Genomic DNA, 17,662 nt, shown 5'->3' on the forward strand with positions numbered 1-17,662 from the left:
CCAGATGTTGGTCTACTATTTTGTAAGCGTTAGTAATGAATACCACTACTACTCTTGCGGGTATTCTTCTATGCAGTCACATACATAACTATGTATGCACCACAAAATTGGATGTTGTTGGTGATAGGCAGGTTGGACCTTACTTACTTACAGTCTTACACCTCAGTCACAGAACTCAGAGGAACCCACAATTCAATGAACGACAACCTATATGGGCTCAGTCATTGGTCAATTATTCAATTACCCCTTTCCAGAACCCCAATATGAAGATGCCAAATGCTTTTATTACACAATCCATAACCTAAGTAACCCCCTTTTGCTCACTCTCTCGTGTAAGTCTACAAGACAACAGACACTGAAAATATACTTCCGAGTCAATGTGGTACTTCAAAACCTTTATTTTGTTAGAAGTAACTAAGTAAGTAACATCAATGTTTTTAAGTTGTTCCGTGAAATACGTCAAGGCCAGGGCCACAAGAAAAAATCCAGAGTTAAAAAAGGCTGAATAAAAAGTAATCTACATTTGTACAGCTACCAGTGCACGATAGGGAAATGTGGGAAATGTCGGAGACCCCTCACCATTGAACGTATGCTGGTTGCATATGCCTCTTTTTGGTAAGCTCTGGAAATCTTTGCTTCGTAGAAGGAAATCTTCTCATCTGCCGAAAGATAATGACAAAAGTGGTGCACGTTAGACAGTATGAAAACATTACATACATTTATTCAACGTTTTTAGCTGTCATGCTAAAAAAAAGGTGTAACCTGAGGCTGTAAGCAAACTCGATTCCACAATCCACATTCAAAAAATAAATACGGGCCTTTCTATTTTCCAAACTCTTCAGGTGTATGCTTTGAACTATCATGTGGCCTCAAAGGCGTCTTCTCGTACTGCGCAACAAGCTGTGAGGTAGCATGCGCAAAACTGTAGACATGTCATTGATGTACAAACTGGTTAGGTTACATGGTTCAGTCTAACTTTCCAAGGACTAGAGTAGCAGTATAGATGAGATGAGCTTGGGTACCATACCATACCAAATAAATGCTAATATGTGTAGTGTGTTACTTACTCTGCTGTACTAGGCAATGTGGACTACTACTGATTACGTTGTACTTAACTGTTTTGCAGAACTCCATTCTTGGTGAACAAGTACAATGGGGGCTGTGCATCCATCTAAAAAGGTGTACTTAATTACTCATTTTTATTTGTGCAGAACCAGTACCATCCACCAGTGCCGACGGGGGCAGCGGCGCTGCGACTGCGTCAGCAGAGGCGATCCCGGAGGGGAATGGAGGACCAGAGGCACCTACAGCAGCACCGGCAGCACCGGGGGAGGAGCCAACAACGGTGGGCGATGGTAAGTTACATTCAATAGTGATCCGCATTACTTGGTGGGTGGGGAAAACTTCCTCACTGTACTCTGATATTTATAATGAACTTGAAGTTCTACTGGACAATATATGACGCCACCTTTGTCATTACCAAGCTTAGCAAAAGCATTACCACCGGCGAGAATTGATAAAATAAGTTATACATCTATGTGACTACAACTCAGCTGTGAAAGGTTGGTGGCAGACTAAAAAAGTCTTATCCACAACATTACATGACCGCGATGGATTAACAGGAGATTGATTTTAAGTATGATGAAAGGAGCAAGGAAAAAGCACCAATCATATCATATAGAAGTATACTTTGGAATCAGCAATGCAGGTGTTTGAGAGCAGTTGGATGCGTGGGTTGTTGTGGAAGCATAGAAAGGGGAAAACACAGCTGCCTGCGTGGGTGGGAGACACATCCAATATCGGTGGTTAGTGGATAGTGGATACTAGTGTCGGCAGCGGTGTTTTGGTTAAACCCAAAGGCAAGGGAAGGAGGGGACGACTGGATGCATTCCGGGTCGTTGCTGGCGAAACACAAACCACCTAACGTTTGTTGCGCGATATAAAGAATGATAGTCTCTAGAGTAGACATTTACTAGTACTAGCTGGCCACTGTTAATTAATGTTAGTTTGAGACTGTCACTTTTCCCGGAAGCACAGAGTATATGATATAAAAAAACGAGATATGAAAAAGACAGGTGTTCGTATGTGACCGTTGAAGTACACCCATGCTATGTTACTAGGGCAGGCATAATGCCGTGCCAAAAAGTCAGACAAATGAAGTATATAAGGCGTAGAATGTTCAAGATAGATAAAACAACATTTAGGTACTCAGCTTGCTTGCTATTGCTACTGTACTGTGCCGCCCACTATGTGTTGGATACATTTTGTGTTCTTGATTTGCTGGGATTTTTGATTACAACAATTCTGTCTCTTTCTTTATAGTTACTCCTTCTAAACCAACGAGGAAGGAGCTGGCAGTCCGGGCCCGTCAGCGGAAACTGCAGGCCATCGTTGAGGCCTACCGCCGGCTGGTGGCTCAGGCTGAGGAGGAGGAGGAGGAGGCGGCGGCAGCAGCTGCTGCCTCTTCAAATGCCCCGGCCCCCAAGCCTGCAGGAGTACGTCGGCGTGGTCAGGCAGCCGCCCGCCGCCAGATTTTCCCCGCATCGTCCACCCCCCCACAACAACATGGCTGCCAATGTAGGTGCCACCAGTTCCAGAGAAAAATTCTCCTCCGGGTAGCCAGGCTGGAGGCTCAAAGCAGTCAGACAAAAAGACAAATAGAGGAGCGTGTAAAGATCCTGGTGGATCAACACTTAAAAGCCCGCCGGCTATGAGATGGACCCTGTTTGCCCCTTTTTCAATCCTTTTGTTGGTGGGTGGGAATTGGGTGTTGGGTTTTTACATTACATTGAGCGTGGGAATTTGGTTGGGGTTAGGGGAGGCGGGTAGGGACAGCTGTGGTGTAGGATTTATATATATTTTATTTTTGTATCATCTTTAGTTATATATTAGATTATGTTCCAAATAAACGAGAAACAAAGTTATGTTCAAAAGAAAACATTTGAAGTTCATTTGCGTTTCTTGGGGGGTTGGAGGGGGGAGTGTTTCACCAAATAATGTACGTTGTGCAACCTCGCAAGGTTTAATTTGGCCATGCAGGTCGGCGGACAGTGCTTTTTAATAATAAAATATATTGCCCACATCTTTAACATGCAAACAGATAGATGCGGTAAACCCTCACCGAGTTATATTTGTAGTATTAGAAGAACGACCAGTCTGTCTTGCGTTATACCTCACTGCAAACTTATCTTACCTGTGATTGCTGATGAGATGATGATGATTTATGATGAAGTGTGGCACTGCAAGGGCTGCATTTGATTTCCAAGACAATGGTGAAGAATCTGTGGTTCAGAATCAGAACTTCTGTGATAGTAGTAGTAGACAGACCCTGCCAGTAGCATTTAGAGACAAAAAGAAAGAGGCAGTCATTTGCGTGACAGACAATGTGGGGGTAGTATAAGTAAGTACAGTACATTGCATGGGTGACCCAATATTGCAACTGCTAAACTGAAACAAAACAATGGTTTTGGGGACTGGAAACTAAGTGCAAGAGAAGATAAGAAGTTCAACTGTACTTGTAGTACTCACGGCAACGTCAAACTTTTCTAAATCATAATGCTTTAAACTTTAAACCCAAAAAATTACGCCAATTCATTAGATGCATTCATTGTTTGATGTTAATGGTAAATTATTTGGCTTTATACACAGAGCTTGAGTTGGGAAGCCGCAGAAGATCCTGGCCATGCCTTGTTGACATTTCACTATTGTTGCTTTCACCACATCTGCCCCAGCAAGCGCGTGATCAAATTGTTGGTGTATATTTAATGTAAGAAACATCACACCTCAATGTAACCACGCAGCCCGGGGGAGAGGGTTAGGGTTTGTTTAATGGATGGGTACGGGGGTTTTGGGAAAGGTTTGAGAAAGAAAAACAGTACGCATGGAGATTGGAGACAACAAAAGCAAAACAATGAAGACGATGATTTATGATGTTGATCCGCTAGCCAATGATTGTAAGCAATGAACGTAAGAAAAGGACACGCTGAATATCATTCTTGGTTTCCCGCAATCCAATTGCTTGATGATGAGGATTTGTGGTAAGGGTGAGAGTTGATGCTCATACTATAAAGCAGTGGGTGAAAGACGTCCAGCCTGAAAAAGAAAAGGCAAATACAAAAGAATGTGAATGACCTAAACAAATTGTAATACAGTGAAGATAAAAAAAATAATACCAGAGGAGTAGTCGTATGAGAGGACTTTCAGACTGAGGCGGCTTGGATACAATTTGTATAAGTCTACTAGTTGCATATCATTTTTAATCTAGAAGTACAAAAAAAGACAGGAGCCAGCACACAACAACAGGCCCACGACGACACAGGTTTGCCCGTTATACAAACTGCATTTCCCTAAAAATTTCACAGAGCCACAGAAAGGTGAATGAAATTGAAAAAGCAACCTAGCATTTACAAAATTAATCAACAAAATCAATGCGTCATTCTCAGTCATCAATCATACCACTATTGTACTCTACCACAGCACAGTGCACAAACATGTAGTAGCCTGGGTCTACTGTGCTGTGCCTCTTATTTGTATTTATTTATTACCTTGTATTCCACTCCAAGAAACATCGTGCATCAATCAGCTCAGATCCAACTGCCTGACAGCAAAGATATGGTGGTCACCATCATTATCATCAGCAACTCAGTCTGTAGTGAGTGACTACGATAAATTAAGTCCTGACTGCATCTGTAGTAGTAGGAACACAAGTGCGTAAATAATTTCTATTATTAGTAAATAACATGGAAAAATTGGCTATCACGTGAGTCTGAACTGAAGTTACTAGTATACTTCAACTCCATGCACATTTGCTCAGAGTCAGCAAAAAAATACATCCAATGCAATGCATGGCATCATTCATTTTTTAATATACCTGTTTTGCTCTTCTCTTTCACTGTCAGATGATTGATCACAGATGCTGCCGAGCCTTTGTAATGCGAGTCACAACAAGTTGACTTCAGTTGTGGATGCCTGCTCAAGTTTCTTTTGACACAGAAGAGTCGTCTCTGAATGGCTGCAGACAGAGGTGGTAGCCTTAAGAGTAAGACTCAGCAAGGCAGTTATTATGAGTTGCAGATTTCAAATGAAATAGAGGATGGCTGTAGTCATGTACGGTTCACTTGTTATGGAGGGACTGTTAGAGGCTACATTATTGTTATTGTACTATACTCCATCTACAACATCAAATGTATGGCTGCCAAGATGGAATTGTATTGACTTGAGTGGGAGTCAAGAAGATGGAGCAAGACTCAGAGGAGTGCAGTCAACATGGAACATAAATGCACAGGTGTGCAACTCCAGGAGGTAAATAAAAAAGATACAGCGAAAATAAATGCACAGGTGTGCAACTCCAGTAGGTACATTAAAAGAATGAGTGGTGGGGATGGATTTGGTTGAGCTTTTTATTTTAAGATTAGCAGTTTTGCACCAGAAAGTCATTTTTAATAAGAAAATAAATAACACAAATAAAAGAAGGGAAAAAGTAACAATTTAAAAGCCTATTGGTCAGGGAAGAGGTGCTCGTCCTCAAACTCTGTGGGTCCGGACAGCAGTAGGTCATGTAACCCAGCAGTGATGAATTCTTCGGGCTCGCTTTCTTCATCCTGCTCTGATTCACGTACAGTATAGTCTGGTGGTATGAAGTGTTGATTCATTGTTATCATTGTCAGCCTCTCGACGCTTTTGGGGGAGAGACTGGTCCTTTTCGATGTCACAATGGCACCAGCAGCACTGAAAACCCGCTCAGAGGCGACACTGGCTACAGGACAAGCCAAATACTTTATCGCCAGCCTGCTCAGCACTGGCCACTGTCTCCTTCTTTCATACCAATAGACCAATGGGCTTTGCTCCATGAACACCTCTGTTGTGTCATCCAGATAGGCCTGAACCATCCGCTCAGTGTTCATTGGTGCTCGGCTTTGCTGCTCCTCTTTCCCCTTTGCAACAGCAACGGACTTACCCATCCCCTTCTGTAGAAAAAAAGCAGTTATGCTTTTGGTTGTGTCTGCTGAATCAGATCGTGTAGGTGCTGCTTTTGGTACTGTTGGTGCCTGCTGGGAAGCGGACGCACTGCTCTCATGCTCTGATGAACTTGCCTCAGGAGGATGGCCTGGAGTACGTTGACTGTCCTGGGCTGGCACTGGCAGGCCTTTAAGTAACAGCCGTTCAGTTTCTAAATCATTAGCTTCCACAGCTATGGAACTTTTGTAATTGGCAACATCCCCATCTGAAAAAGGAATGACTGCGCTACTGCTGACAAACAATTTGTACCGTGGATCCAAGATTGTTGCAGTTATGTAATTTGGATCTGACACAATCATTTTAATCCTTGCATTTCCAGATAAGCGGTTGGCTAAGGCCTTGGCCAAGGTACATGCATCAACTTTTTCTTCGTCACCTTCGTATGTTTCACAGACCTCCTTCAGCTGTTGCTCGAGCATGTACAACAATGGGATGGCTTGGCCCATAGTACAGTCCTCCCTGCTAACTGCACGTGTGAACACCTCAAAAGGTTGTAGCATCTCTGTCAAGCATTTAATGATGTCCCACTGCCACATCTCAACGGTCAGGGTTTTAAGATTAACAGTAGGATCCACTAATCTTCTTGACATTACATAAGCATTCAGTGGTATGTACTGCTCAAAGAGACGCTCAAACATGAAATAAGTAGAGTTCCAACGTGTTGGGACCTCCTGGATCAGTGCTTTGACTGGCAAATTATGCTCCCGCTGAATGACGCGTAGCAGCTTCCGCGCTTTGAAAGAATGGTTAAAATGCGTGCATATTCTTCTGCAGATGGTCAGTATGTTGCTGACTTGTTGTTCATGTTTCAGAAAGTCTTGCACGACTAAGTTAATGCAGTGTGCCAAACAGGGTACCCTGAAATACTGTCCATCTTTCATTGCCCTCACTACATTACTGCCATTGTCGGTGGCAACAAAACCAATCCTAAGGCCTCTTGGTTTCAGCCATTCAAAGACCTTGCTGTTAAAGTCAGACAAAATGTTGTCAGCAGTATGATTTTTCTCCATACCAAACATGGCTACAGTTGCATGTTTGCGAGTGTCATTGAAAATCCCAGCAACGTCAAGAAGGCCTGAAGTTAACTTGTCTTTCACACCTGCAAAAGAGATCCAGTGTGCGGTGATGCACATGTAATCTGCTGTGGCTTCGCGACTGCTCCACATGTCGGTTGTCAGGTGGATACAATGGACAACACTCTGTTGTAAGGCTTTCCCAATCAATCCCAGCACGTCGTGGTGTAGTGCTGGAATAGCAACTCTTGCAAAATAGTAGCGACTGGGAACGTCCCATTTTGGGGCGAGTGTTGCCACTAATTGCCGAAATCCCACTGCCTCAACAAATTAAAATGGGAGAAGGTCGAGTGCCAACATTTTTGCAAGTTTCGCATTGTACAAACGTGCTGTTGGGTGGTTCCGCTCGTACTTTCCCTCCTGCCTAAACATGCCAGTAATGGTAAGCTGCTTGGTAATTCTTTCTGTTCTGCTAGACGGACCACCTTTCAACGCAGACTTTTCACTCCTTGTCCTTGGTGTCTCCGGCTGACTCTGGTGCCACTGAGAAGTTGCTGATGCTGAGGATTTGGACTGCACCACTCCAGTGCTGGCGACAGGGCTCATTTGTGTACCACTCCCAGATAGAAGGTCATTGTCTCCCTCTTCTTCCATGAGTGGACCTTGTAGTACTGTATCCTCCCCACCAACACCAGTGCTTACATCTTTTAAGCTTGCAAGGTGGTTCTCCCATTGAATTGCGTGTGTTTTTTTCATATGGGTCGTTGGGCCTCCAGTACCATAGTTTGTACCAATCTTACCACGACTAACATTGGTATGACAAATGGTGCATATAGCAATGTTCTCCTGATGTGGGTGAACCGTAAAAAAATCCCAGACTGGGGAGCTAAACTTTTGTCTCCTGCCATAGGAAGAGGAGGACCCACTTCCAATGCCGGATGAACTGGAGCCTTTTTGTTGAATTTCCCTATGTGACAGTTCAGTACTAGTACTGTCACTACCTCCTTCTGTTGAGGTGGTGCTTGCGCTGGATGTCGCACGCTGCCGGGCCTTCGCTGATGCAAAAATGGGAGCTGGTGTGACTTTGGGTGCTGAGTGTGTAGGAGTTACACGTGCTACCTGCTCATCACTAATCGCAGCCCTTCTGGATAGGGTGAAAAATGCTGGTCTCTACATCCTCTGCACCAGGAATAACGCTTGTGATGATGACATTGTCAGTGTCAGACCCGTCTTTATCACCATCAGTATCCTGCTCACCTACATCGAACTCCGGAAGTTCAAGCCTTGACGGATCCTTCCTTTTTCCCAGCCTGGTCGTAGGATGTCTCTCCTTTGAATGCTCAGTTCTTCGTCGTGGATGCCATTCCTTATCAAGGTCATCTGAAGGGATGCTCTGCGAAGAACTCGATGCACTGCCACTAACCCTCCTTTCCTTTCGTAAATTTAAAGACAGTAGATCACCTCCAGAAGTGGCTTCCTCTTCTTCTTGCTCGGAATGAGGCTCTACTTCCTGAACTGCCCCGACATCGGGAGGAACAACTTCCACTATTGCGTGCGGAGACGGTGGTTGTTGTTCTTGAGGAAGTACTATAGCGTGCTGTGGTTCTTCAACAACTACTATTGTGGGATTTGGTTGTTGTTGTTGAACAACTATTGCGGGCGGTGGTTGTGGTTTTTCAACAACTATTGCGGGAAGTGGTTGTGGTTGTTGAACATCTACTGCCGGCGGCGGTCGATGAGCACTTTCATCTTGCGTGGATTGTGTGCTACTTTGAGACAGCGATAAGTTAAGTTCAGGCTCAGTATCACTGCTTTGTAACACTAGGCTGGCTACCTCTTCGACCCTCATGTGCTTGGCCCTGGGTTGGTGGCTTGCCCCCGCTAATGCGGATGTGCTGGCCCCAGCTTGCACCACGGACACCGCTGCTGCAGGCGTACGTTTTGGGGGTCCAAAAAAGGTTTGGGGGTCCATACCAGCCTTAAGTGACACTTCCTTCTTCTGTACCTTCTTCTCAGCAACTTTCTTGGTGGGGGAGGACCTGGTACCTGCTCTCTTAGGGCCCATCTTCTTCTGATGTCAGCACACAGCAGCACTCAGTAGCACAAATTGCAGAGATGTGTGGTCAGATGAGTCACACACCACACGTGGCGTACAATTGAAGGACGTCCGTCTGGCAGTTGAACGGGCGATGGATGAAAACAACCAGCACCTCCTCAGTCTTTTTCTGTGCACCTACAAGCAAAGAAGACAGAACACGTCAGTCAAACAAGCAACACATGAACAATTGAAAGACACACAGGCCAATGTATAAAACACAAAAAAGAAGACTAATACTACCAGCACCACAGCTCCCAGCCACATGAAGTCCAGAAAGAACCAATAATAAAGTCAAGCAGGCCTATCATATACCAATATGGACAGAAAAAGGAGGATGCCTGCTACACATGAGTCATGACAGGTTAATGCAAGGAAAATCAAAATACCCCATGGCTAAGAGTTTGGAAAACTTCACTGCAAAAACACATACAAGCCATAAAATTATTACACACACAAAAAAGTTACCTACCCCCCTGCCCAGACAACAAACTTGGAAATGCAATGGCATACACACATGCCGTAATGATGGTAATTAAATAGACCAAATAGAAACAGCTACATAAAGCAGCCCCGCTAACTAGTAACTACCACCTCTGGGACTCTGGCCTACTATCAGATCAGACCAAAAGCAGGGAGGCCAATGATAAATGCACAAAGGAAGTACCTACAAAATGGCCGCCACCACAAGGCCTGTCCAGGAAGACAAAACTCCAACCAAATAACACATAAATGAGGACTTTTTGTAGCACAGGGGACACATTAAACATTTTCGAGGAACTTTTATGCAACTCGGGACATATTGTTCGCGAGATTGCAAAATCGGCGTGTTCGGCAACGCGAATCGAGTGAAAAGTCGTTATCGCGTTCCCGAGCCAGTACATTGAGCGCGCGAACAAGACAAAAAAGGTAAGGTCGCGTTCTCACACGGTGCGACGTTACCAAAAGTACGCGAGCAGTATTCCTAGGGTTACCTACTGGCAGGGAGTGCCATATTAGTTACACACAAGCAACCAAAAGCTGAAAGTACCACCATTACAAAAAATGTGAGGCAATCCAAAGCCATACACGGTGTAATTAAAGGTACACCACAAAAATAGTTGATTAACTTGAATGCACCTATGGCTGTGAGTAGTAGTACCTACAAAAGCCTTGGATGGCTATGGCAAAAGAAGAGAACCAGGGAAGGACACAGAAAATGGCCGCCTCCATAGGGCCAGGAGGACAGGGACACCCAAAAACAACATGGAAAAAGGATGCACCCAAAATGGCCTCCACCACATGGCATGGCCACCAACAACATGGCAAAATCAGTCACAAAGGAAGCATACACAAAATGGCCGCCACCACATGGCCTGCCCACCAACAACAACATAGCAGAATCATCACAAAGGAAGTAAGTACACACAAAATGGCCCTCACCACTACATGAAAAGAAAGAGAAGACAGACAATAAATGCCTATGCCAAAGGGACAATGCTTAGCTTCACAAAATGGACACACCACCGCCCAAATTGGTCACCCCAACCATAAACAAGAAATCATTACATAGAGGACAGAAAGGAACTGGGAGTGGCCCATGCTCCAGGAAGACAAAACTCCAACCAAATAACACATCAATGAGGACTTTTTGTAGCACAGGGGACACATTAAACATTTTCGAGGAACTTTTATGCAACTCGGGACATATTGTTCGCGAGATTGCAAAATCGGCGTGTTCGGCAACGCGAATCGAGTGAAAAGTCGTTATCGCGTTCCCGAGCCAGTACATTGAGCGCGCGAACAAGACAAAAAAGGTAAGGTCGCGTTCTCACACGGTGCGACGTTACCAAAAGTACGCGAGCAGTATTCCTAGGGTTACCTACTGGCAGGGAGTGCCATATTAGTTACACACAAGCAACCAAAAGCTGAAAGTACCACCATTACAAAAAATGTGAGGCAATCCAAAGCCATACACGGTGTAATTAAAGGTACACCACAAAAATAGTTGATTAACTTGAATGCACCTATGGCTGTGAGTAGTAGTACCTACAAAAGCCTTGGATGGCTATGGCAAAAGAAGAGAACCAGGGAAGGACACAGAAAATGGCCGCCTCCATAGGGCCAGGAGGACAGGGACACCCAAAAACAACATGGAAAAAGGATGCACCCAAAATGGCCTCCACCACATGGCATGGCCACCAACAACATGGCAAAATCAGTCACAAAGGAAGCATACACAAAATGGCCGCCACCACATGGCCTGCCCACCAACAACAACATAGCAGAATCATCACAAAGGAAGTAAGTACACACAAAATGGCCCTCACCACTACATAAAAAGAAAGAGAAGACAGACAATAAATGCCTATGCCAAAGGGACAATGCTTAGCTTCACAAAATGGACACACCACCGCCCAAATTGGTCACCCCAACCATAAACAAGAAATCATTACATAGAGGACAGAAAGGAACTGGGAGTGGCCCATGCTCCAGGAAGACAAAACTCCAACCAAATAACACATCAATGAGGACTTTTTGTAGCACAGGGGACACATTAAACATTTTCGAGGAACTTTTATGCAACTCGGGACATATTGTTCGCGAGATTGCAAAATCGGCGTGTTCGGCAACGCGAATCGAGTGAAAAGTCGTTATCGCGTTCCCGAGCCAGTACATTGAGCGCGCGAACAAGACAAAAAAGGTAAGGTCGCGTTCTCACACGGTGCGACGTTACCAAAAGTACGCGAGCAGTATTCCTAGGGTTACCTACTGGCAGGGAGTGCCATATTAGTTACACACAAGCAACCAAAAGCTGAAAGTACCACCATTACAAAAAATGTGAGGCAATCCAAAGCCATACACGGTGTAATTAAAGGTACACCACAAAAATAGTTGATTAACTTGAATGCACCTATGGCTGTGAGTAGTAGTACCTACAAAAGCCTTGGATGGCTATGGCAAAAGAAGAGAACCAGGGAAGGACACAGAAAATGGCCGCCTCCATAGGGCCAGGAGGACAGGGACACCCAAAAACAACATGGAAAAAGGATGCACCCAAAATGGCCTCCACCACATGGCATGGCCACCAACAACATGGCAAAATCAGTCACAAAGGAAGCATACACAAAATGGCCGCCACCACATGGCCTGCCCACCAACAACAACATAGCAGAATCATCACAAAGGAAGTAAGTACACACAAAATGGCCCTCACCACTACATGAAAAGAAAGAGAAGACAGACAATAAATGCCTATGCCAAAGGGACAATGCTTAGCTTCACAAAATGGACACACCACCGCCCAAATTGGTCACCCCAACCATAAACAAGAAATCATTACATAGAGGACAGAAAGGAACTGGGAGTGGCCCATGCTCCAGGAAGACAAAACTCCAACCAAATAACACATCAATGAGGACTTTTTGTAGCACAGGGGACACATTAAACATTTTCGAGGAACTTTTATGCAACTCGGGACATATTGTTCGCGAGATTGCAAAATCGGCGTGTTCGGCAACGCGAATCGAGTGAAAAGTCGTTATCGCGTTCCCGAGCCAGTACATTGAGAGCGCGAACAAGACAAAAAAGGTAAGGTCGCGTTCTCACACGGTGCGACGTTACCAAAAGTACGCGAGCAGTATTCCTAGGGTTACCTACTGGCAGGGAGTGCCATATTAGTTACACACAAGCAACCAAAAGCTGAAAGTACCACCATTACAAAAAATGTGAGGCAATCCAAAGCCATACACGGTGTAATTAAAGGTACACCACAAAAATAGTTGATTAACTTGAATGCACCTATGGCTGTGAGTAGTAGTACCTACAAAAGCCTTGGATGGCTATGGCAAAAGAAGAGAACCAGGGAAGGACACAGAAAATGGCCGCCTCCATAGGGCCAGGAGGACAGGGACACCCAAAAACAACATGGAAAAAGGATGCACCCAAAATGGCCTCCACCACATGGCATGGCCACCAACAACATGGCAAAATCAGTCACAAAGGAAGCTTACACAAAATGGCCGCCACCACATGGCCTGCCCACCAACAACAACATAGCAGAATCATCACAAAGGAAGTAAGTACACACAAAATGGCCCTCACCACTACATGAAAAGAAAGAGAAGACAGACAATAAATGCCTATGCCAAAGGGACAATGCTTAGCTTCACAAAATGGACACACCACCGCCCAAATTGGTCACCCCAACCATAAACAAGAAATCATTACATAGAGGACAGAAAGGAACTGGGAGTGGCCCATGCTCCAGGAAGACAAAACTCCAACCAAATAACACATAAATGAGGACTTTTTGTAGCACAGGGGACACATTAAACATTTTCGAGGAACTTTTATGCAACTCGGGACATATTGTTCGCGAGATTGCAAAATCGGCGTGTTCGGCAACGCGAATCGAGTGAAAAGTCGTTATCGCGTTCCCGAGCCAGTACATTGAGCGCGCGAACAAGACAAAAAAGGTAAGGTCGCGTTCTCACACGGTGCGACGTTACCAAAACTACCCGAGCTGTATTCCTAGGGTTACCTAATGGCAGAAATTGACAGACACCCAAAACCTGACATACCCCACACATAAACATAAGATTTTCTAAATCAAACCAGTCCATCCATGATTTTCTAATTAGAGGTACACCAGAAAAACAGTTGATTAACTTTCATGACCCTATGACTAGTACCTCTGGCCTACTGGCAGAGTAGGCCACAAGTTTGGAGGCCTATGGCAAGAGCAAAGTGGCTGGGAAACATAAAATGGCCGCCAACAACACATGGCCAGGCCAACCACAGAAAGTTATTACAATGAACTCAAACATGCCTACACACTAACACTAACACTACATGGAGTACTAGGGTCAGCTATTGGCTTAAAAAAATAAAAAACTTTTAAATTACACAAACAGAAATTCCACAGCAGACATTGCTATTGCATAATGATGACCATAATCCAATGCCAGCCATGATGTTTGTTTACAAACTTGAATAAAAATTTAAACACAGAATTATGATTTTACCCATGGGTACCTCTCTATGTAGCCTGGATGAAATTTAAAAAGAAATACAAGTTGGGACCTCATAAAAGTATAGGCACCCATCAATAATTTAAATCAAGGAATGAATACTGTAGTTAAAATTTTTTAAATCAAACAAACACAAGTCTACAACATCATACTCACTCATACATTACTGAACTTACTTGAAAAAGAGAATTCAAAATCCAAAAGTCCTCAGTAAAATCCAAAAAAAAGCAGTAATGCAGCCAACACACACAGAAAGTGATCCTGCCAGCTCAAAATCCAAATGAAAGTGACCACCTCATGGACAAAGCACTGGGAGGAGCCTGGTGGGCAGGAACAGGAAGTTGTAAACTCCAGAGCCCTTCCTCCTTAATATTCGAAAATAGAGTAGAAACAGAAAGAGGACTCCTTCCCCCCAAAAAATACATCCAAAGGTACAACTTTGAGGGGTTTTTCACTTGTTTGCTAACCAAAATGGTAATTTATTATTATGGTTTAACTTTTAACATGCTCGCGAGTTATTCTGTGCAAGATTGCAGGTTCTGCGTGTTCGGCAACTCGATCTTACCAACAAACATACTCGCACGACCTTATGGCTTTATCGCGATTCCAATGACGTTATCGCGTTCGCACAGTCGCACGGGAGGGTTTACAAACATGGTGGCAGACGCGACCGGGAAAAAGCGAACGCAGAACCAAGGTAAGACATTGCCGCGCACGCGATAATGTTATTCAGCGCGCGACAACTACGCTCCGCACCGGATAGCGGAGTAATCGACAGCTACGCGTACTCCGCGGAACGCGGAGTTGCCGAAACTCCGCAAACTCCGCGAACGGAGCGTAGTTCTTCGCCCATGGTTAAATCTTCTCTCGAGTGGGCTACCCCCGGGAGGTCGTCAACGACAGGGGCACAAACTTTATTTCCAAGTATATGAAATCCCTCTGGCAGCAGTGCGGAGTCACCTACCGATTCACAACCCCCTATCACCCGCATGGAAACGGACTGGTCGAGCGGTTCAACCGCACTCTCAAGGGGATGATCATGGGGCTGGAAGAACCCCTACGCCGCCAGTGGGACGTGCTACTCCCGTGCCTCCTCTTCGCCTACCGAGAAGTCCCCCAGAAGTCCCTCGGCTTCAGCCCCTTCGAACTCCTGTACGGACACCCCGTTCGAGGGCCCCTCAGCCTAGTTAAAGAAGAATGGGAAATGGCCCCCCTGAAGACCCCTCCAGACGTCTACAAGTACTTCCTGACCCTCCGCAATCAGACCAGGCGATTCAGGGAGATCGCCAAAGCCAATCTTGAGGCCAGTCAGGAGGACATGAAGAAATGGTACGATCAACATGCCTCCTCCATCGAGTTCGAGCCTGGTCAGCAGGTATGGGTGATGTCCCCCATCGAACCTTGTGCCTTGCAGGACAAATGGACGGGGCCCTTCAAGGTGGTCGAGCGCAAGAGCCCCGTCACCTATCTCATCGACATGGAATCCCCCCGGAACCCCCTCCGGGTCCTCCATGCCAACAGACTCAAACCACACTTCGTGCGCTCGGAGCTCAGCCTGCTGATGGCTACAGACAGTGGAGTGGAAGAGGACTCCGAGCCCCTCCCTGACCTACTGAGGACCCGTGAAAAAGATGGTTCGGTGGACGGGGTCCGACTCTCCGATGCCCTGACCCCGGAGCAGCGCCAAGACTGTCGGGCCCTCCTGCTGCAATTTGCAAACCTATTCTCCCTCACCCCCCGGGTCACCCCCTGGTGCCTGCACGACGTGGACACTGGGGACAGTCCCCCTATTCGACACCGGGCGTACCGAGTACCAGATCGGGTGCGCGCCTGCATCCAAGAAGAAGTCTCCAAAATGCTCGCACTCGGAGTCATCGAACCCTCTGACAGCCCCTGGGCCAGCCCTGTCGTACTGGTCCCCAAGGCTGCTGCCCCGGGCACCACCCCCGAGCTCCGATTCTGCGTCGACTATCGGGGTTTGAACGCTGTCACCCGAACCGACGCTCACCCCATCCCCCGAGCAGATGAACATGGGGGCTGCCCGCTACCTAAGCATCTTCGACCAGACAGCGGGCTACTGGCAGATCGGCCTCACCCCCAGGGCCCAAGAACGATCCGCTTTCTCCACCCCGGATGGACACTACCATTTCAAAGTGATGCCATTCGGCATGAAAAACGCTCCAGCCACTTTTCAACGACTTGTGAACCAGGTATTGGCGGGCCTCGAAGAGTTCAGCGCCGCCTACCTGGATGATATCGCGGTATACAGCCTCCACTGGTCAGACCACCTCCACCACCTCCGAGAGGTCCTGCAGGCCCTCCAACAGGCCGGCCTCACAATCAAGGCCAGCAAAGTGCCAAATTGGCCAGGGGTCCGTGACCTACCTCGGACACCAAGTGGGGAGCGGTCTGGTGGCCCCCCTCCAGCTCAAGATCGCTGCCATCCAGTCCTGGCAGCCCCCCGTAACCCAAACCGAGGTCCGAGCCTTCTTGGGTCTCACCGGATACTACCGGCGGTTTGTGAAGGACTATGGCAGCATTGTGTGGCCCCTCACAGAACTCACATCCAAGAAACACCCAAAAACAGTCAACTGGACTCCAGACTGTCAAGCGGCCTTCGAGAAGCTGAAGGCCGCCATGTGCACCGCCCCTGTGCTCCAGGCCCCTGACTACAGCCGTGAGTTCATCGTCCAGACTGATGCCTCAGACCATGGCATTGGGGCCGTCCTCTCCCAACTGAACCCCGAGGGAGTCGACCAACCAGTGGCCTGCATCAGCAGACGCCTGCTGGCCCGAGAACAGCGCTGGAGTACCATCGAGCGGGAGGCCTTTGCAGTAGTGTGGGCCCTCAGGAAGCTTCGGCCCTACCTCTCCGGTACCCACTTTCGGGTACAAACAGATCATCGCCCCCTGCAATGGTTAATGCAGATGTGGGGGGAGAATCCCAAACTATTGCGATGGTCCATCTCCCTGCAGGGGATGGACTTCATTGTGGAGCATCGCCCTGGCCAGGACCACGCCAACGCGGATGGCCTGTCACGCTTTTTCCGCCTCGACGAGGAGAGTCCCCAAGAGGAAGGGTGACTCTCCCCGCCTTCAGCTGGGGGGGACGCATGTTGGACAGGCCCCATGAAGGGCTCGCTCCCTCCCCGCATGACAGGGCCCGGACACCGGCTCTCCAGGTGCTACCCACAGAAGCAACCCGCAACCCGTCCCCTACGGGACACCTGCTCCCGGATATCTCTGTATCACTGGCCCGGGCTACCGTCAGCACCATTGCCCGGCCCAGCCGCCATCTTGGACACTGCACCACGAGGCCGCGTGGCCTCAGCTCGACCCCAACCCTGGGCCTGGCCAGGCCCCGACATCCCGGCACCACCATCCACCCAGGAGGTGAACGGACCACTTGGCAGGTCAATGGGAGAAAGAAGTGTCGATGGCTCTCCCCCGCCAGGTGCCGATCGCCCCCAGCCTCCCCGGGCGCTGGCTCCACCCCCCTGCTGGGTGTCTGGACTCCCTCATCC

General features: G+C 47.0%; 2 protein-coding genes across 3 annotated transcripts in view; both read left to right on the plus strand.

Annotated features, from left to right (window-relative positions):
* The window catches only part of LOC147676803 (uncharacterized), a 39,849-nt gene extending 36,920 nt beyond the window's left edge, over positions 1 to 2,929 (plus strand). The window contains exons 3-4 of the mRNA XM_086946519.1: positions 1,212 to 1,355; positions 2,323 to 2,929. Of these exons, the coding sequence (XP_086802645.1) occupies positions 1,212 to 1,355; positions 2,323 to 2,714 (536 nt within the window). The 3' untranslated portion in view covers positions 2,715 to 2,929. The remainder of the gene's footprint in view (positions 1 to 1,211; positions 1,356 to 2,322) is intronic.
* The window catches only part of LDHD (lactate dehydrogenase D), a 735,651-nt gene that overhangs the window by 552,439 nt on the left and 165,550 nt on the right, over positions 1 to 17,662 (plus strand). The window lies entirely within an intron of this gene.

Source organism: Lissotriton vulgaris, chromosome 12, assembly GCF_964263255.1.
Source record: "Lissotriton vulgaris chromosome 12, aLisVul1.2, whole genome shotgun sequence".
NCBI classification, from domain to species: Eukaryota; Metazoa; Chordata; class Amphibia; order Caudata; family Salamandridae; genus Lissotriton; species Lissotriton vulgaris.